The following is a 25542-nucleotide window of genomic DNA, read 5'->3' as shown; positions in this document are numbered from 1 at the left end:
CCCCCCCCCCCCCCCCCCCCCGGCCAGCCATGGTGGTTCAGGTGGGTTCTGCCCCAGGGGGGAACATGGAGGAGGTAATTAGATTCACGTCGCTTAATGTCAGGGGCCTGAATGTACCCGAAAAGCGCTCCCGTCTCCTGGCGGATCTACGACGATCCCGATCACAAGTGGTATTCCTGCAGGAGACCCATTTTAAAACCCAACAGGTCCCTCGACTCCATAATAGGGATTACCCGGTGGTGTACCACTCCTCATCCCCGTTATCAAAATCCAAAGGGGTGATCATTTTGTTTGGCACGGTCGATACCTTGGACTCTGATGGATCTCCGACAGGACCCGGAGGGTAGATTTCTTCTTGCCAAGGGCCGGATTGGGGACAAGGTATTCACCCTAGCCAATGTGTATCTTCCCAACTCGGACCAGCTAACCTTCCTGAGACACCTGGTGTCCGTACTAATGGCCTTCTCAGAGGGTTCCCTGATTTTGGGAGGGGACATGAACTTTGCACAGGACCCATTAGTGGATGTTTCCAGGGGAGCGTCACACCTCTCCTATGCGTACCTGAAGAAACTGAAGGCGGAGCTTCAGGGGTTACGCTTAGTAGATGCATGGCGGTTTCTACATCCCGAAGCTAGAGACTATACTTACTATTCTCAAGTCCATCAGATATACTCCAGGATAGACGTTTTCTTTGTGAGTCATCAGGCCTTGCCGTTCCTGCGCTCGGCCGCCATAGATACTATACTCTTGTCGGATCATGCCCCTATTCATATGGACATGGTCATAGGACCCCAGCATTCCCCAATGTCATCCTGGCGCTTGAATGAATCTCTCATTCAAGACCCGGGGATCAAGGCAGAGGTGGAAGGTGCCATTAGATCCTTCTTCATCTCAACTCCGAGTCAGGGCCTAGCCCTTCGATGGTATGGGAGGCCCACAAGTGTGTGGTCAGGGGGATTCTCATATGTCATGGAGCTCGACGCAAGAGGGAAAGGGCTGAACAGATTTCTACCTTGACAGACCAAATCTACAGACTGGAGGCGTGCCACAAACGCTCTTTAGCACAGTCTTCCCAGTTAGCTCTCCAACAGGCACGGACTGAGTTGAACGCCCTGCTATACCAGCGCACCAAACAACGACTAGTGACCTGTAAACGTACCTTCTACGAATACTCTAACAAACCGGGTAGACTCTTGGCGAGAGCGTTGGGGGGTACGCGGTCGAAAATGTATATCCCACACATTAACTCCAGGTCAGGTACTAAATTGTCATTGTCAAGGGACATGGCCGCGGAATTCGAGATTTTCTACGCCCACTTATACAACCTGAACCCCGGCCAGCCCCAGGTAGACGTAGCGGGCCGCTGTTCCTTAATAGAGAACTACCTGACGCGATCGGGAATGCCTACCCTGCCCTCGCAAGTGAGTGATCTCATGGAGGCACCACTATCGGTGGAAGAGTGGAATATTGCCCTCAAACAGTCAAAGCCTAGGAGGGCTCCAGGTCCGGACGGGTTCACCCTGTTGTACTTTAAATCCTTTGGGCACCTACTCTCCGAACATTTTTTGGAAGCTTATAATGCCCTTTTACAAGGGGGTGCCTTACCGACTGACGCCCTTCGAGCGCACATCACGGTGATCCCGAAACCGGACAAGGACCCCTCCCTCTGTGCCAGCTACCGGCCGATAGCATTGTTGAATACAGATCTAAAAATCTACGCAAAAATGCTGGCAAATAGGCTTCTCCCTTATATACCCGACCTCATTCATTCCGACCAGGTCGGATTCGTGCCTGCCCGTGAAGCACGAGACAATATAGTCAGGGTTCTCAATGTGATTAATTCGGCCCGAAGGCGCTCGCGCCCTCTTATGCTCCTCTCCATCGATGCCGAGAAGGCGTTCGATCCGGTTGACTGGAATTTCCTCAAGTCTACGCTCCAACATCTAGGACTGGGGACACGTATGCGGTCATGGATTATGGCCCTTTACTCGTCCCCAACGGCAGCTGTGAGAGTTAATGAAACTCGATCAGAATATTTTTCCATCTCCAATGGCCCCCGCCAGGGATGCCCGCTGTCCCCGCTCATTTTTATACTCACGCTGGAACCCCTATTATGCACCATTAGGGCAGATGATGCCGTCGGGGGCCTTCAGGTTCCCTCGGGGACTCACAAATTGGCAGCATACGCAGATGATCTGGTTCTCTTTATATCCCGTCCAAGGTCCTCAATCCCTGCCCTTATGAAAGCATTCGACACTTATGGAAAGCTCTCTAATTTTTTGGTTAATCAGGCCAAGTCGGAAGCTCTTAACATCTCCTTACCCCCGATGTAGCTAGACCATGCGAGGTCCTCCTGCCAGTTCCGTTGGTCACAGAAGAGTCTTAATCATCTGGGAGTACGTGTTACAGCGGACCCGGACTACTTATATGCTGAAAATTATGCCCCCTTACTACAAGCAATCAAACGTAACCTGACCTTGACTTGGTTTGGTCGATGCGCATCCCTAAAGATGACTATTCTCCCCAGGATTCTATACATTCTTCAGGCGATCCCGATCCATTTACCTCCCACTTTCTTCTCCCAACTGAGACGTCTGTTTGTGTCCTATGTCTGGGCCAATCGGCGTCCGAGGTTGGCATATAGACTCCTGGTACTACCTAAGGACCGGGGTGGAGTGGACCTGCCAGACATTAAACTTTATTACAAGGCTTCCCACCTTGTCAGGGTACTGGACTGGTGCTGCCATACAGATCAGAAAAGATGGGTGGGGATGGAACTTTCTGAATCCAGATTGCCGATCTCGGGGGCTGCATGGCTTACTTCCCCTCTGCCGCCAGAGATCTCCTCTCATCCCCTCATTGCGCCCACGCTGAGGGTAGCTAGGACGTCTCTCGTTGCTTCGGGAATTTCCCCCCACCCATCGCCCATGATACCGGTAATTGGGGACCCCGACTTCCCCCCAGGTCTAGAGAATGGTCGCGTCCGCAGACTACTGAAGGTAGGTAAGTTCCGTCTCCATGATTTTATATTGGACGGGACATGGATGTCGCTCAACTCCATACGACAATTGACCTGCCCGGGGCTGGATGTATGGAGTGCGCGGCAGATCCGCCATTTTCTGGTCTCTGTGCCCGGGCTGAGTCAGTTGACGTGGCGCCTCACGGATTTTGAGTCCATTTGTCATCAAGGGGCCCCAGTCCGCCATGCCCTCTCTTGGCTGTATAGACAACTCAGCTCACCACCACAGTCGTATTGCCCTCCGTTCCTTGAGAAATGGGAATCCGAGTTGGGAAGATCCTTCACTGAGCTTCAAAGGGATACAATACTGTCCTTGGCCCGTAGATCCTCCATTGCATGCAAATTCCAGGAACAGGGATACAAGATTGTTTCACGCTGGTATAGAGTCCCGTATATCCTTAACAAAATGAACAGCTCGATCCCCTCAACCTGTTGGAGATGTGAACAGGCTCAAGGTACCATGCTACACGTATTCTGGCAGTGCTCTGGCCTTCGTTCATTTTGGACGGGGGTGAGGGAGACGATCAACCGGCTGGTGATTGAGACCCTACCAGATGACCCGGCGGTATGTCTGTTACCTAAGACGCCTCTTACGGTTAAACGCTACAAAAAATCCCTGACAAAACATCTGTTAAATGCAGCGAGGTCCTGTATACCTCTGTTGTGGAGACAATCCAGCCCTCCCACGTTGAGACTATGGTTCTCCATTGTAGATGAGATATGGTGTATGGAGGACCTAACTGCTTCCATTCATAATACAGAAGAGAGGATTCGCACAATCTGGAGACCGTGGTCCCACTTCACAACAACCTCTGCATATCTTTTGGTGATGAGCCCAAACACCCCTGCCCTACCAGCTGAGGGTTGAGAGGTTGGTCGGGGGCGGGCCGGGGGAGAGGAGATCCCCTAAGCCCTGATAATGCCTTTAGCTTCTAATCCCCATCCCCTCCTTCTCCTTTTCTTCTTCCTTTCCTTCTGACCTCTATGTGATTTAGACCCTTCTGAAGTTGTCCTGTCCAGGTGATACCCCCCGAAATGGGAACCTGCCCACTCTCTTACACCAGACGTGACTCTGGAAGCTCAACATAGGACTAGCACTAACATACAGAGTGGGAGAGGTGGGCATGTCCCACACAATGATCAGTATGTATAAGTTGTTGTTCGCTTAGACAGCCGGTACTTTTCAGTCTCAAGACCATGATCAAAGCATATATCTGATTATAGGTATACAGAGACGTAGCATTAATCCAAGCCGACATGTGATATGGATCTTTATACTGTTCTATGAGACTGCTTATGTTTCAAATGTTAATATTTGTGCTGTAATACGATCTATATGCTCGGCACTCATGTATCTATCTGTTATTTGTTACAATAAACGCAGAATTTAAAAAAAAAAAAAATCCTTACACATTTTATAATTTTCTCTGCTTCTAGCACATCAACTAAAGTGACAAAATGTTCACTTGCTGCCTAATATATCCCACCCACTTCCAGGTGACATTGTAATGAGATAATCAATGTTATTCACTTCACCTGTTAGTGTTCATTATATTATGGCTGATCGGTATACATTCTTGTAGTATAACACTGAAACCGCTCTATAGTTTGATTATGTACCTTTACAGCTGCACTAACATTTGCTACCGATTTACAAAAATGATGTCTTACAGAAAAAAAAAAAAAAATTTGCAATACAGTTTGACCTTGAAAATTTCATTGGTAATACAGTTATATTATGGCTTATAATGGAAAAGTCACCTATGGAAAATGCTAATAGATACACTTTCATCTGTATTAAACATACCAATTAAAGATGATTTCTTATGGTTGCATTTTTATGCACTGTTTATGGTGCTGTTTATCAGCACACTGAATTTGGTCTTACCTTAGTAGAATGGTTAGGCCACTGCACTGACAGGTAGGTCTAAGAGCTTTACTTAAAGTAGTAATAAACCCTCAAACTTGTTTTCAATAATGAATTCAGATCAAACAATTATGCATTGCCCAGCAATGTATTTCTTTACATTTTTGCCCAAACACTTACAAACATCATGTTTCCCTGAACTGCCTGTCCAGTACAAGATCACAAAGGACAGTGCAGACTCCAGCTACTGTTCATCTACTAGTTTGGGGAAGGAGAAGAGGGGGCCAGGGGGAGGGGAGTAGCTTGATTTGCTGTGTGTTTGTGGACACACACACCGCTTACTAGCGCACACAAGGGTGACTGCATAGCACTCTGCTTGAGAAAGGAGTCACTAGAACAGGAAGTCAGGACCAGTGCTCCGGGGGCCAGCTGATATTGCAGGAAACACTAAAACTTTTAAACATCAAGCAACAGCATTTGTTGTAAGTGATTTCATCAGCATTTTAAATAGCTTAAAATCCTTTTGACTTTAACCTCTTAGTGACACAGCTTCAGAAACTTTTTTTCATTCCTGGGGACCGGAGTAATTTTGCTATGTGTTTGTTTAACCATAATTTCCATCTTCCTCATTCATTGCACGTACACATATTATATACTGCTTTTTGATGGACAAAATGGGTTTTAAACTATATTGCTATCGGCATTATATTTTCTTATATTTTTTTACTAAAACTTTTTTTTCCCTTTTTTTAAAAACATTTTTACAAATGTTTAAACTTTAAAAAACGGTTTAAATTTTTTGAAAACTTGGGGGACACTAAGGGGTTCTTTTTTTCATTTACAGGGGCTTTTGATACTAATAAGGGGTCTATTCACAAAAGGGTGAAGAGTTTGGAGAAGGCAGGAGAAGTGAACAATCTAGATCAGGGGTGCCCACAAGGTCGATCGCGATCTACCAGTCGATCGCGTAGCGATCACTGGTAGATCGCCATGTCCTCTCCTCCCGCCGCTTCTCTGGCTCCCCGCTGCTCTCCCCAGCTCAACATAGCTGAACTGGAAAGTGAGCTGCATAGGAGAATTTTTCAAAATCAGCTATTTTGGCCTAGATTGTTCACTTCTCCTGCCTTCTCCAAACTCTTTAACAACATTAACTCAATGAGCGCTGGTCCCTGCATGGGCCAGCTCTCATTGCACCGCATGCCGGGATTATTCTGTCCCTATTCTGTCCCTAAACTGAAAGACCGTAAGGGAGTAATCCCTTCATCGGTTGGGAAGGGGTTAATATCACTTTAATGTTCAACCTCCCATATATTTTCTTCCTTTACCTAGATGGAATGCTCTTTACAGCTACAGTGACAGATTTCCTTGCAATAGATGCTGTCCTTTATCGCAGTCTTGGAGAACGTCCAGCTCTACGAAGTGTTAAACATGACTCCAAATGGCTCAAAGGTAGGCAGCAAAAATATTTTTTGTTAGAAAAGTCAATTAGAATTCTAGTTAAAATATTATTTTTATATAATAAAGTAATGCATATGATGGTTACAAATCTACGCCTGTTAAGAGTAAGAAATGTTTAGGAAGAATAAAGGTAATTTGTTGTAATTTGTGCAGCCGCTCAAGATCACTTGAAAGCAGCCTGATTTTCACTCCCCCTCCTGTCTCCAAACACCACCTCTCTCACCGGCCACTGCCTCTCTGCCTGTGTCACCGCCTTCACCTGTGTCACCGCCCTCCCCCTGTGTCCCGGGCTGCTGCCTCTCTCCCCGCCCACCATCTGCCACCCCTCTCCTCTGCCTCTCTCCCTGCCAGCTGGCTCCCTTCCCACCATAGTCTTCAGGGTCCCCTACTCTTCTGGGGGACCCAAGACCACGGCAAATTAGATCAGGTTGGAGAGCTGGGAGCAGAGCAGAGAACGTTCACTCTCCAATCTGCTCCGCGTGAGCACTGACACTGGAATGCTGCACTTGCAGCCTTCCTGTCACAGGAGAACGAGCACAGTACTGTGCTAGAACTCCTGTATTGGAGATGACAGGTTCAATAAAAAGAACCTGTCACCTCCAAATGCTATCACACAAGGGATTGTTTGCCCCTTGGTGATAGCAATAAAGTTAAGTGACAAAAATAGTTTTTAAAAAATTATAAAATAAATAAAAATTAGAAATGTAAATAAATACAAAATGTAAAAAATAAAAAGCAAAAATTTAAAATTTAAATAGATAAAAATTTAAAAAATAAAAAGGCGATAAAGTAAAAAAATAATAAAATTAATGAAAATATTTTTTTTTATAAAGTAAAAAAAAATAAAGTAAATAAATATTAAAACCAACCCTGTTGCCCCCACCATCTGCATGCGAATAAACACATGCATAGGGCATTGTGTGTGTGAACGGAGTCACGGAATCGCACACCACAGCCAATCGTGCTAGCAGTGCCATTATTTCCTAATGGCACCCCAGTCGCGCCAGGCAGATTGTACGGTTTCCCGCCGCAATACCGCCGTGCAATTACACACAGTCGTGGTTGAAAACACAGCGCGGTTTGTGTCACTAAAAAAGGTACATGTACCTTTTTTCAGCAATTGCCACACAGATGTAACCGCATTTAAATCAATGGGGCTGCACGCCAACCGCTGTATCAACCGCACACGATGGCCCAAGTCTGCACCAGCCCTAAAGTGTAAATTCACTTTCCAAAAGTAATTTGGGAAAATGGAATTACCCGCACAAATCTGGCCCCCTCTCCTTCCCTGCTATCCTTACCTTTCGGCGAACGATCCTTTCCGTCCGTCCGCCAAATACGTGTGTACTATCTGTACCTGACGGCGCTGACCAATGAGAAGCGCTTCTTAGCACTGCTAAATATGGTTTTGGTTAAAATTATTTTTTTGTATCGGGACAAGTAGATTGTCATGAGAGACAAGTAGATCAGGCCCATGCTTTAGTCCTTGGACAGCATTTTAATGATGATTTACCCACCCAGTGATGCGTGCAAGTTATGATTTTTCCTAGAGTTTGGCTTACGGAAGCCATTATGATGAAAGGTGGCAAGTAAACCCATATGAGTGCATATACACACTTCTAGACATGTGCGATTCGTTATTCGGACGAATTTTCGTTATTTGGAGGTTCTGGATTTACGAATGACAGAAATGACGGCTAAAACTAATTCCGAATTTCCGATAAGGAAAGTTTCGTCCTAGACGAATTTTCGTTGAAGTAAAGTGAGAGAAAAAATTACTTTATTTTTCTTTTAGTCTGCTTTTTTTCTTTTAGTCACTCGGCTTAGTGAATAACCCTCATAAATTTCAACTTTAAAAAAGGCATTTTAAGAAAATGTTGGCTGTGACATCTGATCTAGCAGTAATATACCTTAAATGAGTGGTGGAAGTTGTAGCCACAACAGATCTAAAAGCTATAGGAGAGTTTACTCTTCAAAAATACAAAGCTAAAACCAGGGGCGTAACTAGAAATCACAGGGCCCCATAGCAAAATTTTGTATGGGGCCCCGTGATTTTCACCCCTGCTGGCTCTCATTGACTCTGTGGAGACGAACGCGCTGCTGCACAGATGACCTGAACTCTGAACAGCGGCGTGTTGGTCTTCAGCCGCCAGTGAAAGCCACCAGCAGAGGATCCCAGGCGGCCCGCACGGCATCTGGCCGGGCCCCCCGGCCAGATGTTACAAAATATTTGTATACCTTCTGTCTGCCGACAGTCCTGACATAATCCTGTCCCTGTTCTTGTTGTGTCCTTCATTGCCAGTCAGTACCTCTGCTCTGTACCTGGGGCCCGGCTGCAACATTTTACAATCAGAGTATTTCGTTTAATCCTTTCGCTACCAAGATTTTTTTTGCACACGTTTTAATCCATATTTTATATTTCTCTTCCTTTCCTTGAAGGGGATTCCTCCCTGCCGGATTCGGGCAGTGACACCGAGACAGGTGCCTCGCTCATGGTTCAGGACCGCGAACTGGTCACCGCGCTGATTCGTTCAGTCCAAGAGACGCTTAAGCTTGAGGAGGGCCTTGGTTCCTCTGCGCTCCCGCCGGTTCAGTTTGCGACACGTAAGAGTGGGTGCTCCGCTACGGTTTTTCCCTATATCCCCTTTTTTGATGACTTCATCTATCTGGGGTGGACGCGTCCCACTAAATCCTTTTCGGTTCCGAAACGTTCTTCGGTTCGTTATCCCTTTGAGGAGGCCTTTGTGGCTAAGTGGTCGTCCCCCCCTGCTGTGGACCCGCTGTATTTTCCCGCCTGACCAAGGCAACGGTTATCCCTGTGGCGGATTCTCCTTTTTGGGGTCCCACGGATCGGAAGGCACAGGCTGTCTCGTGTACCATGTACTCATTTTCCGGTGCACTTCTGCATCCGGTTTTTGGCCTAGGCTCTGGTCTCCCAGACCCTGATGGAATAGGCTAAGATGCTGCGTCAGGGCCTCGCGGAGGAGAATGTTTCTCCTGCCTTAGTTGATCTGGCGGACCAAATGGTGCAGGGCCTGAAATACATTTGCATTTTGGCTCTGGATGCTGCTCCCTTAGTTTCCAAGCTGCCGGTGTCTGCGGTTACACTACGCCGACTTCTCTGGCTTAACTGCTGGTCGGCGGATCAGGCCTCTAAAAAGGCCCTGACGGAATTGCCTTTTACCGGGGATAGTTTGTTCGGAGCAACTCTGGATGAGATCATTGAGGATCTGACGGGCGGTAAGAGTACCTTTCTGCCTCAGGCTCAAAAGCCTAGGGACCACCGGGGGAAGCCCGGTCCTTCCTTCTCTGCTCACAAGTGGGTTTTTTTGTCCCCCTCCGCCATCGGTGAGGGGCGAAGAGTCCAACAAGCCGCTGTCTACCCAGGCCGCACAACGTGCCTGGCAGCCGACATCCTCCTGGCCCCATGGTTTTCCCCCCTCGGCATGAGGGTCTGCCCCCTTCTCTGGTTTCATGGTGGGGGGACGCCTTCGGCTCCTTGCGGGCCTTTGGATTTCCCGCGTCTCCAACGCCTGGGTGCGGGGATTGATGTCTTCGAGCTACAAGATCGAGTTTCCAACACGCGCCTCCCTCTGCTGCGGCATGCGTGGTGGCGGACCTCTTGTTCCAGGGGGTGATTGTTCCGGTGCCCGCCTCAGAGTGGATCAGGGTGTTTATTCCAACCTGTTTGCCGTTCCCAGGAAGGAGGATATTCGCCCCATCCTGGACCTCAAGCAGTTAAGCACCTTCGGGCGGGTCTGCAGATTCCGGATGGACTCTATCCAATCCATAGTGGCGTGTCTTCATCAGGGGGATTTCATGGCCTCCTTCGACATCTCGAGGATGCCTACCTTCATATCCTCGTCTGTTCCTCACATCAACGCTTCCTTCATTTTGCGGTGGGGGACAAACATTACCGGTTTGTCGCTCTGCCTTTTGGGTCTGGCGTTGGCGCCTTGGTTTTTCACCAAGGGGCGATTCTGGCGTTGTTGCGTTGTCGGGGGGTTCTCGATTGTGGGGTATCTGGACGATCTTCTGTTGAAGGCGGAGTCGCATTCTTCTCTGGTGACGGACCTTGCGGTCACCGTACGGTCATTGGTGGAGTTCGGCTGGCTCCTGGACTTGCAGAAGTCTTGTCTGGCGACGTCCACTTATCTGGAGTATCTGGGCCTGGTTCTGGACTCCGTCCTTGCACGAGTTTTCTGCCCGCGGAGAAACTCCTCGAGCTTCGCTCACATGCAAGGGTGTTGTGGTCGCGCCGGTGCTCGACTATCCGTTCTTGCATGCGGGTTCTGGTTCTCATTGTGGCCTCCTTCGAGTCGGTTACGTTACACGCAGCACCACACCAGGATGCTACAGGGAGACACCTTGTTGCAATGGGACAAGTCTACCTTGTCTCTGGAGAGGGTGTTCTGGCTTACTTAACCCGTCAAGGCGGCACAAGAAGTGTGGCCACGGCTCGGGAAGTGGCAGGTATTCTCTCCTGGGCGGAAGAGCATGTTCCGGCTCTCTCCGCCGTGTGGGCCAACTATCTCAGTCGCCGGCCGGTGGATCCGGGGGAGTGGAACTTACATCATCTGCCTTCGGTGGGGGACTCCGGATGTGGATCTCCTGGCATCTCGTCTCCATCGGCAGATCGGTTCATTGCCCGGACCCAGGATTCTTGGGCGGATGCGGGGATGCCCTGGTGGCTCCGTGGGACCATTACGGTCTGCTTTACGCGTTCCCTCCAATGTACCTTTTACGAATCTTCTACGCAGAAACGTGGCCGAGGGCATTCCCGTCATACCTGTGGCTCCAGTCTGGCAACGAAGGGTGTGGTACGCGGCGGTGGTCCGGTTGGTAGCGGACGTTCCCTGGCAGCTGCCGATTCGTCTGGATCTTCTTTCTCAGGGTCTGGTGTGCCGTCCATCTTTACAGTTGCTGGTTTGATGGCGTGGCTGTTGAAAGCCTGGTTTTGAGGGACCGTGGTCGGTTGGATGCGGTTGTCTCTGCGATGCATGTCTCAGAGGATCTATCACCGTGCATGGAGGGCTTATTTTGCCTGCTGTGAGTCGGATGTTTTTCCGTCTCGTTTGTTCACGGTGGCCGGGATTTTGGCCTTTTTTGCAACGTGGGGTAGATCACGACTGGCCTTAAGTGTGGTGCAGTGCCAGGTTTCGGCCATGACAGTTCTTTCCGGACGCCCATCGCGTCCTACGCTTTGGTTCGCACCTTTGTACAGGGGGTTACGCGGATTGCTCCTCCTGTTCGATCCCCGTTACCGGATCTGAACCTGGTTCCCTCGTTTTTTGCAGGAATCTCCTTTGCGGGAGTCTCCGCTTCTAACATTGTCTCAAACGGTGGCCTTTTTGGTTGCGATCACCTCCGTTCGCAGGGCTTTGGAGTTAGCAGCTCTGTCTTGTACGTCGCCGTTGCTGGTCTTGCATCGGGACAAGGTGGTCCTACGGCCTTGACCGTCCTTCCTGCCTGGTAGGGGTTTCGGCCCTCCATTCAATGTGGACATTGTTTTATCTTCCTTGTGTCCGAAGCCCGTTCATAGGAAGGATTGGGCACTGCGCTGTTTAGATGCGGTTCGCGCTCTCCGTGTTTATTTGGGTGCTGTGGCTCCCTTCCGCAAGTCGTATTCCTTATTGTTGTTGCGGATGGTCCTCGGAAGGGTCGGGCCGCTTCCTTGGCCACCATCTCTCGCTGGCTTCGCATCGCGATTTCTCAGGCGTATGCCATTAATGGGCGTTAGCCTTTTTCTGTTAAGGCCCATTCTACAAGGGCTGTTGGGGCATCTTGGGCCTTACGTCCTGGTGCCTCGGTTTTCTCAGGTTGTAAGGCCGCCTTCTTGGTCTTCTGTTCACACCTTTGCCAAGTTTTATAAGGTGGATGTTTTGGCATCGGCGGATGCGGGTTTGGGGCGCAAGGTATTGCAGGCGGCCGCTTGAGGGGATTGCTTTTTTGTTGAGTTTATTTGTTTTTTTTTCTGCCCACCCCTCTTCTGGTACTGCTTTGTGACGTCCCTACAGTACATGATCTCCGATCTGTTCCCTGTGTCCTTCAATGAACGGAAGAGAAAATAGGATTTTTGTACTCACCGTAAAATTATTTTCTCTCTGTTCATTGAAGGACACAGGTCCCGCCCCTCTGTGTGGGTGTGTACTCCTGACTGCTTGTTACTTACTGGAGACTTGTCAGCAAGTGGGGGGGTTGGCCACCAGCAGGGGCCGCCCCTAGGCTGTAATTAGGCTTTAGTTTTGTGACTAGCGTTCTTCTTCTGCAGGTGGCGATATTACCCTACAGTACATGATCTCCGATTTGTTCCCTGTGTCCTTCAATGAACGGAGAGAAAAGGATTTTACGGTGAGTACAAAAATCCTATTTTTCTGAAAGCATAGACCCAGACATCGCATGATATTAGCGCAACTCTTTATCAAACCCAATATTTCAGTAAAAATTACACTTAAGTTGATTTTTGTGCACAAAAACACAATATAATACCAAATTTTGTAAAATATTAAAGGTTATACCAAGGTTAAAAATTGCATGCGCCAATGAAATGGCAACAGAATACGGTAGCCCAAATTGTCCATAGGCAAGACTTTAAAAACCTGTACAAGTCCTCCGTTTAGTGTTAACTGTGAATATTGACCCTAGAATTATTGCTCTCACTTTGGTGCATGCGGCAATACCCAATATGTGTAATGCAATTGTCGTTTTTGTGCATAGGCACACCCGACGTGTGTTTATGTTAGTATGTGCGTGTATCGTGGGGTCAGGAGACTTTAACATGTTTTTGGGGGTTTTTTTTGGTATTTAGAAAGGTATTTTGTTTAACTTTTTTTTTTTACTTCATTGCTATGACATAGTGCTTATAATCCCTCTATGTGATAGCATATTAGTGTTGACAGGTTTCTTTAAGGTGACATTAGACACGCTGCAGCTTAATCTACCTCTGCTACACTTACTCATTCGAATTGCACTTTGTCCTGTCCATCCAAGGTAACGGTAAAGGTAGGAACAACCCATGATTGCATGATTCAGCAAGCAATACATCTCAGGTATTGTGCCTTTTAACAGTATCGGGTGAAAAAAAAGTCTTTGCTTCTTGGAAAGTGCATACAGGTATCCCAAAACAGGTTTTCGGAGCAAAATTCAGAAGCCGTTTTTCTTGCTCTCTATCTGTCTAACCTTTCCTAAGCCTGATTACAAGCACCTGTGATTCACTTGCAAGAGAATTGACCCCTAAGGGCCCATTCACACCAACTCCAGATCACCTCCAGACCAGACCAGATTGTTTCTGGACCTAAAATGCATCCCAATGTTTCTCCCAATGCTCTTCTTGGCCTCAGTTCACACCATCACAGTCAGGACCAGACCAGACCAGAAAAATACTGCGTGTCACATTTTGTCTGGTCTGGAAGGCACCGGAACGCGTACAGACGCATCAAAAATGCGTCAAAAATGTACCGGAACACAACACAGTGGGGAAAAAAACATTTTGGGGGGGCTGGCTTGGATGATCTTATCACCCCTGGACTTCCTGCTTCTGTGGAGAGAGAGATTTGTGAAGATAGGAACCATGATGGCTGAAGTGGACACCAAATTATTTGTAGAACTTGTGGTAACCTGCCCAGAGCTGTATGATCCGAGGCATGGGCAATATAAGAACAATAATAGGAAGCTGGACAGGTGGAGAGGCATTGCTGCCCAGGTTGTCCCTGGCAATGATCATTTGAGCAGCTCTAAAAAGAACTGTGGTAAGTCCATGTCTCTTATGTGCAAGCATTGTGCTGCTCTTTTTCTGGCTATCTGTAGGCCTTGCAGAGGTCCCCTAGCAAGATCCAGATCTGGTCCAGAAAATGGTGCGAACCTGCCCTAAAACATCTATGCTTTTAAACAATTAGGCTATCAGGCCTCACCTATTAACTGTTCAATATGAGAACATGTGTTTGATAATCATTTTGTCTGTATGATCACATTATGACTTGGGTTTTGCTTTTATACCATGTAATCCTTTTAGTTTTCGGTGGCCAGAAGCATACATAAGTCTTCCCAAGTTTATTTAGCATACTAGTACCATAACGTGTATTAGTTATGCTATAACTTTTCGATTTCCGTTTACCTTGGTAGGTCTGCTCCACAGGTGAATGACTCTTCTAACTACATTGGGGGAAAACCCCAGATAATATTTAGTGTTCCTGCCAGTTGGTCTGCACTGTTATTTTGCCTTCTAGCCCAAGAGCATTATTTTCTCACTAGCGTTTAAAATTGTTAAGGCTCTATATACAGTATATTCAGCATACGCTGAGAGTACAAATAAGCTGAGATGCTGTGACTTATTCCATCTGGGTGAGATGGCTCATAATGATCACTGCCGTGTCAGAGTGAGAAGAGGCTGCATATTGAGATCTTTGCCTTACATTGTCACTATAGCAGAAGTCTGTGGTACCTCTGCAGAAGTAATAAGGTGGCTAAATGCAATTACATGCTTGATGGTGAATGCTGTTATGGGAGTTCCGAATGTATATGCATTGAACACATGTGACTTTTATGATCCTGGATAAGAGCTCTTGCTCTTTTCAGGCGGGTATATTTAGTTACATTTACACTAGGTGCAATTGGTTTAATTTGTATTTAAAAAAACAAAAAAACCTCTTTGGTAAGTATTCATGTGTATATGGATATACTGTATACTGTACATGCATCTAAGAATTCCTATGTATCCTTCTGCACATGGTGTTTATGAAAGACAGAAGTCAGTTGCATCTAGGATTCAATGGTGACTTCTAATTTCCCCTAGACGCATGTAAACACAAGTGATCCCAGATGCATCTAAACAGATGTGCATGTAAATGAACACATGTGCACGTCATTGATGCATCTAGGAGCATATTTACAGAATCTAGCTTGACAGATCTTTTCCTGCATATGGACCTATAAAGTGCAAGTTACAAGTATGCATGTAGCCTTATACTGCCTATTTAATGTATGCTGGCACCTACCTGGTTGGGTTAAGCTCACCCTACTGAGGTTCTTCTGGGCGGGGCTTGGCATCCTTTTGCTGAACACCTTCCGTTTAAAGCCTATTAGTGTGTGTATATCATATGTTTTGTTAAGGGTCTTCTATGGGACAAAGCCTTTTTGTAGACTATAACATGAAAATGACTGGTTTTGTCCTGTACCCACCTCAAGCATGGCTTCATGTGGTCAACTATATGCTTTTACGTTCTGTTTATTCTCATACATGAAAATTGTTCTTATATCAGGGATGATATCTAGGCTGTACTCGCTCTTGTATTCTATACAGGATGTACATGGCTTAGGAATACTGACTGTCCCTGCATTCAGAATCCATTCTGCATGATCATTTACATGCTTTAGTGAAATGTTATGTGGTTAAAAAACACTGTGGTGTGGTTTTATGCAAGATTATTTTCTATTACAAAGCACTGGAATTGAACGCAGAGGTGTGAATTGAAGAGTAGTGACAGGCTGTATATTCCATGTGTGTATAATTATGCACTGCGCAGCAACCAATTCTACCAATGAAGTCAAGACGTAATCATAAGAATTAATGTTTATAGAATCCAAACAATATAAATGTCTTTCCAGCTGTGTATAAAAATAAAGGTAATTGTCCATAAGTGTTGAAGTGAATTGTTGTACAATCAATCAAAATGTCCGATCAAACAAATGTGAAAAAGCACTCTTCAGATTATATTCTTTCGTCACGATCAGTTACAATTAGGGATGCACCGATATATCGGCCGCCGAAACATATCGGCCGAAAATGCCACTTTTGGCTAAATGTCGAAAGTGCCATTTTTCTGCCGATACAGCGACGCATCCTATTCTCTCCTACCCGGTTGGCGCTTCTCTGTGTCCCAGCGGGGAGGAGAGAAAGTGTCACAGGCGGCTAATTTATTATTGATAATTCCACAATGTGTAAATCCTGTAAAGATCTGCACTCAGAGGGTAAGAACGGTCAAAACAGCCTGTAACACCCGCAGGGGGTCCGGGTCACGCCGGTTGCGTTCCACCGTGGAACGCGGAGATGGGAAGAGAGTCCTTACGGCTCCCCCCGGGGGACGTGACGTATTGTGTTCCAGGGTGGAACGTGGAAGTCGCCGGCCGTCCGTGCGCTCCACCCCGGTCAGCGGCGAACTATTTAAACACAGTCGGGAGGCTGACACGGCGTTCCACAATTGTGGATTAGCGCCCTGCAGGCTCCCGACGCCTCTAACTTCATGTGCCTCGCTTTGACAGCCTACACAGCCTGTCAACCTACAACCTACAGCCACAGCCTACAACCCCCTCTCCAAAGCCAGGACTCCTCCATCTTGGACACCTGCCTAACCAGGAACCAAACCGCAACGATCCTAATCTTCACTGCCAGCAGTCCTCCGGATCCTGTCCTCCTAAACACAAGTACCCTAGTAAGGGAATTAGCACTTCCATGCTATACTGCCATCCTAAGTGACTTTTGCTACCCAGTGATTACTTTCATACTAGTTGCCATTAGTAACGGGTACTATTACTGCATGAGGAAACTGTATTATCTAAATTCAAATACCTTTGTTATCATTAATTTCTATACGTTTCGGGCCTATGAATTAATAGTCCACCCTTAACCAATACTAAGAGAAGCATACGGCAGATGATGCTGAAACCCCTAACTCTCCGTCCAGTCTGAGAATGACGTCAGGGGTTTAAGCATAGATAGCCGTTTCTCCTCCTTGTGTCGCAGGTTAAGTGCGTTATTGTCCTGCCGCAGCTGAGATACAAAACCTAGAGGATTAGGGGGTGCGTGACAAAGCCAATGTAGCAATATCCTCCGACCTCCCTCTCTAGTCTAATTTGAAGCCTTTCACCACCAGCCAGAAATCCGCATCTCCCCAGTCACTCCAAATACAGTGTTCCAGGGGGCTGGAACATTAGTGGATCTCCAGGTATTGAACTGACAGAGGCAGCGGTGATGAAAGGGGAGGAGGAGCAGACGGGGGGGGGGGCATCACCACTGCCTCTGTCAGTTTGATATCACACTTTCAACTTCAGCCACGGCTTCTACACAGCCGCAACACTTGCCTATACAAATCAACAACCATCTTCCTCAAGTGACCACCCATCAGAGCTCCCCATCAGGACAGCATACAGCTCACAAACAATAGGAGACCATCTCATCCTCTCTAAAGTGATCAGAAGTGACTTCTTAACAACACATCGCAACCTATAGGATTCTAAGAGAATCGCCTCAACGTTCGCGATGACATCTCATCACCATTAACTTAATGGTTAGTTTCTACACACCACACATGTGATTGATTTATTCCTGATTTTTCACATTTCCACCGTTCTTCACTCCCCTTTCTGGTTCCCAACCACAAAAGTCGGGAGGCAAAATACTCCTTTTGCCTCACCATCAAGCAAATCTGCAACACCAGCAATCAAAAAGGGCCGATTGGCCTCCACCTTCACAATTACCTGGTTGTGGCTCTTCTTTTTCTCCTTGTTCCAGTAGGTAGGTCACATATCTAGTATCACATGTGATGAGCTCTTTGATCTCATATGTTTTTCTATTACTACACATGAACCACTTCATTTTCTTCCTATTGCCCGTAACCATACAACTTAAACATCTCTTACAGGGGGAAAAACCAACACCGCCAAAGAATGTAAAGCCTTTTTTAGTGGGGTCAATACATTCCTGGCTAATGTATTTCTGAGTAGGGGGGCTCTTTTATAAATGAAAGTGGGTTTACTTTTTAGAAAAGGACCCAAAGTACTATCTTTAGTCAAAATATTCCAATGATTTTTAAAGGGGAACTATGGGGTCAGGGCTTTTCCCCATAGTTCTCCTTAGGGTAACGGGAGGACACAAACTAGCGTCCTCCCGTCACCCTAAGCTCAGTATACCACGAGCTACAGCTCGCAGTATACTGAGACGCCGCAGACGGAGCGGATCCCAACATCGATGTCAAGATCTGCCCAGCTGCTTGAGTGACAGCTGGCTCTGCCTCCCCTGTCATGGCAGAGAGCTATGACAGGATCGAGAAGTGAGCGAACATGTGTTCGCTCACCTCCAGATCTACTGAGCCGACCTGTGACAGTCTCATTGTCACAGGTCGACTAGAACTATGAGGTGAGTTCTCCTTTAATAATCCTTTCAAGTTGTCGATATTAGGCCCAATAATTCATTATACATGCCAGAGGGGGATCTTTAGTTTCCTTATTTGTATAATGTAAAATAGTCTTTCTATCCATCCCTAATACAGCAGTTTCTACCTTGGAGATCTCGTTCCTACTCTACCTTTTTCTATAAACCTCTGTTGGATAGTTTGTGATTGTGATTGTATTCTATAACTATCTTCCAAAGTTCAATTCCTTCTAACTCTATTTAATTGCCCTTTCAGAATGTTCCTCAGCCATCTTGGATGATGGCAGCTCTCTAAGGGTATATACCCATTTCTGTCTGTTGCTTTGAAAAAAGTGCTAGTGTATATCCTTCCATTATCTAAAGAAATATGTAAATCTAAAAAATCAATCATTGTTTTTCCTATCTTTTTGCTGAAAGTGATACCATAATTATTTTCTACCTCCAGTAGGAATTCCTCCAATGAGCCCTTACTGGTATCCCAAATAAGGAGCACATCATCTATGAAACGCTTCCACAATACAAGGCCCTCCCATATTTTCCCATAAATGACTTCCTCCTCCCACCTTGCCATGAAAACTTTAGCCAAACTTGGAGCAAATATGGCTCCCATGGCTACTCCCCTAGTTTGTAAAAAGTAATCCCCTTTATACCAGAAGTAATTCTTCTTCATTGCAGTCTGTATAAAAAACTCTATCTGTTCCACATTCAGATCATGTTAAATGTGAATCTGGTTAAGGCCCAGTCAATAGCTTGTAAGCCCAAATCATGACGGATATTTGTGTAAAGAGAATTAACGACCATAGTAACAAAACATAAATCCTGAGAAATCTAAATCTGTTCCAATATATTGAGAACATGCTTGCTGTCCCTGATTCACACTCTAGTTTGAACTACTAATGGCTGAAGGAAATGATCCGTGTATTCTCCAATCCAAGCTAGTAGTGAGTCAATCCCACTTACTATAGGTCACCCGGGGGGTGCCTGCATATTTTCATGGACTTTAGGTAGAAATGACAGGGGTTTTGGGGTTAGAGGGGACCAAAAATTCAAATTCTTTGTTGAGTATCCCTTTTCTATATCCATTTTTCACCAAGATCCTTTTTAAATATAACCACTTTTTAATGGTCCGAGCACGATGAACTATCGGGTGTGCAGGGCGGGACTCACCTATGAGTAGGTGAGGACGTGCACGCTGGACACTCGCACCCGTCTAGAGAGCTATCCTGATGAGAAGGCTGGAGCAGGATTGAAGCCAGCTGTTAACTGACCCGTGCGGCATCTGAGTGAGAGGGGTCGAGAAGGCAGAGTAATCTGACACTCTGACGGGGACTTGGAGAACGCAGAGCAGACTCAGAAGCTGCCAAGTGAGTGAGAGGAAGTGGAGAGAGCCGAGCAGCCAGCGGTCCTGGCGGGGATCTGCACAGTGCAGAGCAAACCCAGAGGTTGGCAAGATCGAGGAGGGGAGAGAGCCTGGAGTGTGGAGGGCTTAGCAAGCGACTTGACAGAAAGGGAGAGAACATATTGAGCCGATACAGCAGGTACCTCACCAGAGAGTCGAACAGGAGAAAGAGAGATTGCTGAGAGAAGTGGGAGAGAGAACATGGGGAGGAGCGGCAAGAAAAAACCTAAAGAGCCGGAGACACGCACTCGAGCAACGGTAAGATCAAATATTGGGACTTTTTTCGCAAAGCAGGAGATGAAGAGACTATTTGTACTCCAGTAAAGACATTGGCCTCAGGAAGAGTGCTAGCTTCAGCGGTCTCCTCTGCTAATGGGTCCCCAATAGGCAGTGAAAATGGGCACATAAATAGGGATGAACTATCAGAGACAGGGAGCGACAAGGTTGAAACTGAGCCCTCGGGATATATGAAGAGATATCTTGCCCAACTGCCTACAAAGCAGGACTTAGAAACAATGTATCAGCGGTTGGAAGACTTGCATAAGAAAGAAATGAGAGACTTAAACTCTAATTTGCAGAGATTCCATGAAAGAGTGGATAAACTGGAGACAGTGATACCACCATTACTGGCGGGTTACACAACACTAAGAGATAGTATTAAAGAGCATCATATGCAGCTTCAGACTTTACAAACGTGTATGGATGATATGGAAGACCGTCAGCGTAGAAATAATATCAAGATCAAGGGGATCCCTGAAACAATAGGACATATGGAATTGTTAGTAACAATACAAGGTATATTTAACACACTACTGGGGAAACCCAGGATGGAACACTTGGAAATAGATCGAGTACATCGTGTTTCAAACAGACAAAAAGCCAGTTTAATGCAAAAAGAGATGTACTATGCAGGATTCATTTTTCTAAACAGAGAGACATGATACTGACAAAGGCAAGGGAGAAGGGACCCCTGGATTTTGATGGAGCCTTGATTACTTTATATGCAGACTTATCCTGGAGGACTCTGGCTAAAAGGAGAGCCTTGCGACCAGTGACAAGTGCACTGGTTATAGCAGGCATACCGTATAAATGGGGGTTCCCGTTTTATCTACAGGCACGCAAAAATGGACATGCTCATACTCTTCGCTCACCGAAGGACTTACCCGGCTTTTATGGAGGGACTGGAGCTGGCATTAGTAGAAATCGAAACATGGCCGGATCCTTTGGCTCCGGTATTTGCCCATGTTCCAGATTGGGAGCAATGGAACCTGATTAGTTCAGGCCCACAAAGGACAAATAGAAATGCGAAATAAGGGATAGGCTCCAATGGAAAATATAGAAATATCTCTGTGTTCACTTTTAAGAGGGAGGGGAGTGTCTTTAATTGGTAATATGGAAGGTATGAATACATATAGATAAATGAATAGATCTCCCCCACATTTTTTTTTTGTTCTTATGTAAGTGCGTGTATGAGTATGTGTATGTATGTGTAAGTGCTTGTGTGTAAGTGCATGTATGTGTAGGTGTATGTATGTGTGTGCATGAGTATGTATGTGTGTGTATGTATGTGCATATGTATATATACATGTGTATGTATGGGTATATGCGTATGTGTGTGTATATAAATATATATACATATATATGAAATTTTTTTTTTTTTGATTAGGTCACTTGTATTAAACGAGCAGTGGCTCCCATTGTACATTTAGCTCTGCTTTTGCAGGGCTAAATGTAAAAAAAAAAACGACTCGCCCGGCTCCCGAAACTGCATGTTCCGGGCGTCGGGCAATAGGGATTCACTCCATAAGACACACACACACACACATTTTCCCCCGCCTTTTGGGGGGGAAAAAGTGTGTCTTATGGAGCGACAATTACGGTAATTAGAGTTTGAAGGAATTGCACTTTGGAAGATAGTTATAGAATACAACCACGAACTATCCAACAGTGGTAAAAAGGGTAGAGTAGGAATGAGATCTCCAAGGCTGCTGTATTAGGGATGGGTAGAAAGACTCTCTTACATTATACAAATAATGAAACTAAAGATCCCTCTTTGGCATTTATAACAAATTATTGGGCCCAATATCGACAACTTGAAAGGATTGTTAAAAATCATTGGAATATTTTGACTAAAGATAGTACTTTGGGTTCTTTTCTAAAAAGTAACCCCACCTTCATTTATAAAAGAGCCCCCCTACTCAGAAATACATTAGCCAGGAATGTTATAGATCCCCCTAAAAAGGCTTTACATTCTTTGTGTTGGTTTTTTTCCCCTGTAAGAGATGTTTAAGTTGTAAGGTTACGGGCAATAGGAAGAAAATGGAGTGGTTCATGTGTAGTAATATTAGAAAAACATATGAGATCAAAGAACTCATAACATGTGATACTAGATATGTGACCGACCTACTGGAGTGCCCTTGTGGCCTCCAGTATGTTTGTGGGACTACGAGACCCATGAAAGTTAGAATGGCAGAACATATCAACAATATTAAAAGAGGTGAGCATATTAAACTTTTCCATATAAAAGAACCCTCTAAAAAAAATAAAGAAATAATTGGAATAGATAGGGTCAACAGGCACTGGAGGGGCACCGATACGAGAAGATCCATCTCCAGGAATGAATCTAGATGGATCAATACTCTGAATACTCTTAGACCTGGAGGTTTAAATGTAGAATTTGATCTAAATTGTTTTCTTAGTAATAACTAAACGGTGGGGCACCTGTATGCATATTAGACTGTTGGTTTTAATGTTGGTTTTAGTTTATCATTTATTAACAGTTTGCCACTATGTTTCAATATGTACATGTTGGAGGGTCAATATGTGTGTATATATACATATAGAGTGACATCTAGTGGTTGAATAAGAATAATACATTTAGGATGCTCTATAAATTAATGTAACATCATGAACTCGAACACCGTTCAGAGGAAGTCGTATAACGAAACGAGTCAATGCGCGGCCACAGGCTGAGCTCATTACATTGTGGATCCAGACTCTTTGAGCTCGGGACAGACAGGAGTCTATTACTGACATTTAAGTGATTTTTTTTATGAGGAATATATAAGTGTTTTTAATCTTTCTTAATAAAGCGATGTTTTAAAACGTACAGTAATACACAATGATCTTTTAATGTCTTTGGAGTGACTGGGGAGCTGCGAATTTCTGGCTGGTGGTGATAGGCATCAGAGAAGACTAGAGAGGGAGAACGGAGGATATTGCTACATTGGCTGTTTTGACCGTCCTGAAAAAACGGTCTTACCCTGAGTGCAGATCTTTATAGGATTTACACATGGTGGAATTATCGATAATTATCGTAACTGATGGTGACGAAAGAATATAATCTCAAGAGTTCTTTTTCACATTTGTTTAATTAACGTCACGTTAATTACTTCCCACATTTTAGCAGTTATGCTTATTTTATGGGTAGAATATATAGTTTGTAGTTCCTCTCTAGTATGAATATTGCTTGTTGGTTGATGCTGCCACTGCAGCTTCTTATCATGCTCATCTGGCCTTGTTAGTACACAAAGTACATCAGTGCCATTCACGTCCTATCTAGCCTTCAGATAAAGAAGGCACTAGAGTTTAACTGCTTGGCTACGTAATGTGACTAATTCTGTATTTATCACCATGTTACTCAAATGATCTCTGTTAATACTAATCTAGCTGTTATTTTTGACCCCTTTTAGGCGTACCTAAACAATGTGGCCATGGGCACACCTCAGGCCATTTTAGCTCATCGGCACAACTCGGCCCATATTAGATTATCTATTATACGGTATTTATGCACCCGATCACAAATGATAACCCTTGCATTGGGGCTACCCCTGCAGTGCAAGGGTTAAGTGTTCCTTATGCCTAGGGAGCTAAAATAACAAAGGTAGATATAGGAGCCAGTCAGGATCATGGTTTGGGCAAGAATAACTTTGTTTTTTTAGCTCCCTAGGCAAAACGCACACTTAACCCTTTCAGTGTGGGATAGCCCCATTTTAAGGATTAAGATTTATTTTTTTGCCTGGAGTTCTTCTTTAACATAATTGTATTTAAAAAAAACAGGAACATCAAAAAAGCTTTCAATAAAAAAAAAAGTGCATTTATTTTGTAATATTGAGACACCAGGCAGCCTGTAGTAAAAAAAAAAATAAACCTAAACATTAAAGTGTATTTAGTTAACAAAAAAAGCCAACAACATTGTAGCGACTCCATAAACCGTATTTATTCCCTTTTTACAAGGCCTCATTTTGAACATGAGTGATAGGCAGCTTTTAATACAAAAATCTTTCATTATCATAGTGTATGTTTTCACAGAAACAAGCCAGAAATTATAAAGACTCAATGCACACTATGGAAGCAGCTTTTGTAGGCTGCATTTTTAAAGGGAGAGACCATGCAGGTTTAATTTGCAGAAGCAGAACCTGCTCTCTCCCTACTAACTGCCTCTGCATAACCTTTGTGTGTCCCTTTAGGCCTGCCTGACATTTAAATAAAGGGAATTGACTAACTTTATTTTCAGCTATGGTGATAGGGGGTTTAAGGATTTGGTTTTTTAGTGCAGTTAACAACAATGGGGTGATTTGGTACACTAAACTGTGATGCACAAGTGTAATGCTCTGGACTACAAATCCCAGAGACGTAAAGCTTATCTCAAGGATGAGCCCAGCTGTAAAGCTTGGCAAAACTTTAATTTCTATTTGTTGTCTGTTCTTGCAGTAAATCTCAGGGAAACTGACCCAGGAGCATTAAAAGTACTTTACTTGGCGAAAATGCTGCGTGTACACACTTAGTTACAGATAAAGCAAATACATAAACAAGACATACAGGCTGCTACAAACAAACTATCACATGCACCCACTACACTATCCTTTCTAGTACATGTAATGCTTTCTAGGAGGGGAAACACTGAAAAATGACTTCTTGGCCTAGGAAAATGGCTTCTCGTTGCAGTCTCTGCTAAATGTCTTAGAGTGATGTCCTGGTCTTGAAGCAAGTCCTCTCGTCCTGTGAAGCCCCCTCGTACTGTCCCCCTCCTGTGAAGCCCTCGTCTTGTGAAGTGCGCCCAACCTTTTCAGCTACTGGCTTTTTATTGAGAGAAAACTGGCCTCCCACTTGGAAGCGCCGCCCCTTTCACTTTTAGGAAAATGAAATACCATGCATTTCACTTTCCCACCTCTAGGTGGCAGCGTTGTATCATAAATTACCATCAGTAGTCCAGATTTGATTTGAGTCTTGACCAGGCTGGGTGTGACTGTTTACGCAAGATGACCCATATCACCTTCCCATTGTGATACGAATTATGGGGAAACAATACAGGAAAGCCACACCATTGTGATAAAAACAGTTTGGTCTGTTTAGATGGCACTTTCCATTATATAGAACCAACTCTCTGTCAATAAACAAACAAAACCTCCGTCTCTATTGCAAATCTATGTGTGTCTGAAAAAGTCCAATAAGATATATCGCAACACAGCAAGCATGCAGTGATGTGCTACAAACAAAAGACAGCTTTGCCTGTATCAGGAACAACGTTGCACTGCTTGCCTAAAAAAAAAACCCTAGCAAAATATATCTTATAAAATATATCTTAACAAAAAAATAAACTAAAACACTAAACCACAAAACCCCAACCCTATAAACTAACCCTCAAACCTTTT

The 25542-nt window shown here is 45.1% G+C and overlaps 1 protein-coding gene across 1 annotated transcript in view; it reads left to right on the top strand.

Annotated features, from left to right (window-relative positions):
* LOC108787221 (semaphorin-6B-like) overlaps positions 1-25542 on the top strand; it is a 68271-nt gene that overhangs the window by 32626 nt on the left and 10103 nt on the right. Inside the window, exon 3 of the mRNA XM_018556713.1 lies at positions 6216-6335. Coding sequence (XP_018412215.1) covers positions 6216-6335 — 120 coding nt within the window. The remainder of the gene's footprint in view (positions 1-6215; positions 6336-25542) is intronic.

The sequence above is a fragment of the Nanorana parkeri genome, unplaced genomic scaffold (genome assembly GCF_000935625.1).
Source record: "Nanorana parkeri isolate BGI_ZX_2015 unplaced genomic scaffold, ASM93562v1 scaffold249, whole genome shotgun sequence".
NCBI classification, from domain to species: Eukaryota; Metazoa; Chordata; class Amphibia; order Anura; family Dicroglossidae; genus Nanorana; species Nanorana parkeri.
Note: the sequence above shows the minus strand (reverse complement) of the source record. Positions and strands in the feature narration are given on the sequence as shown.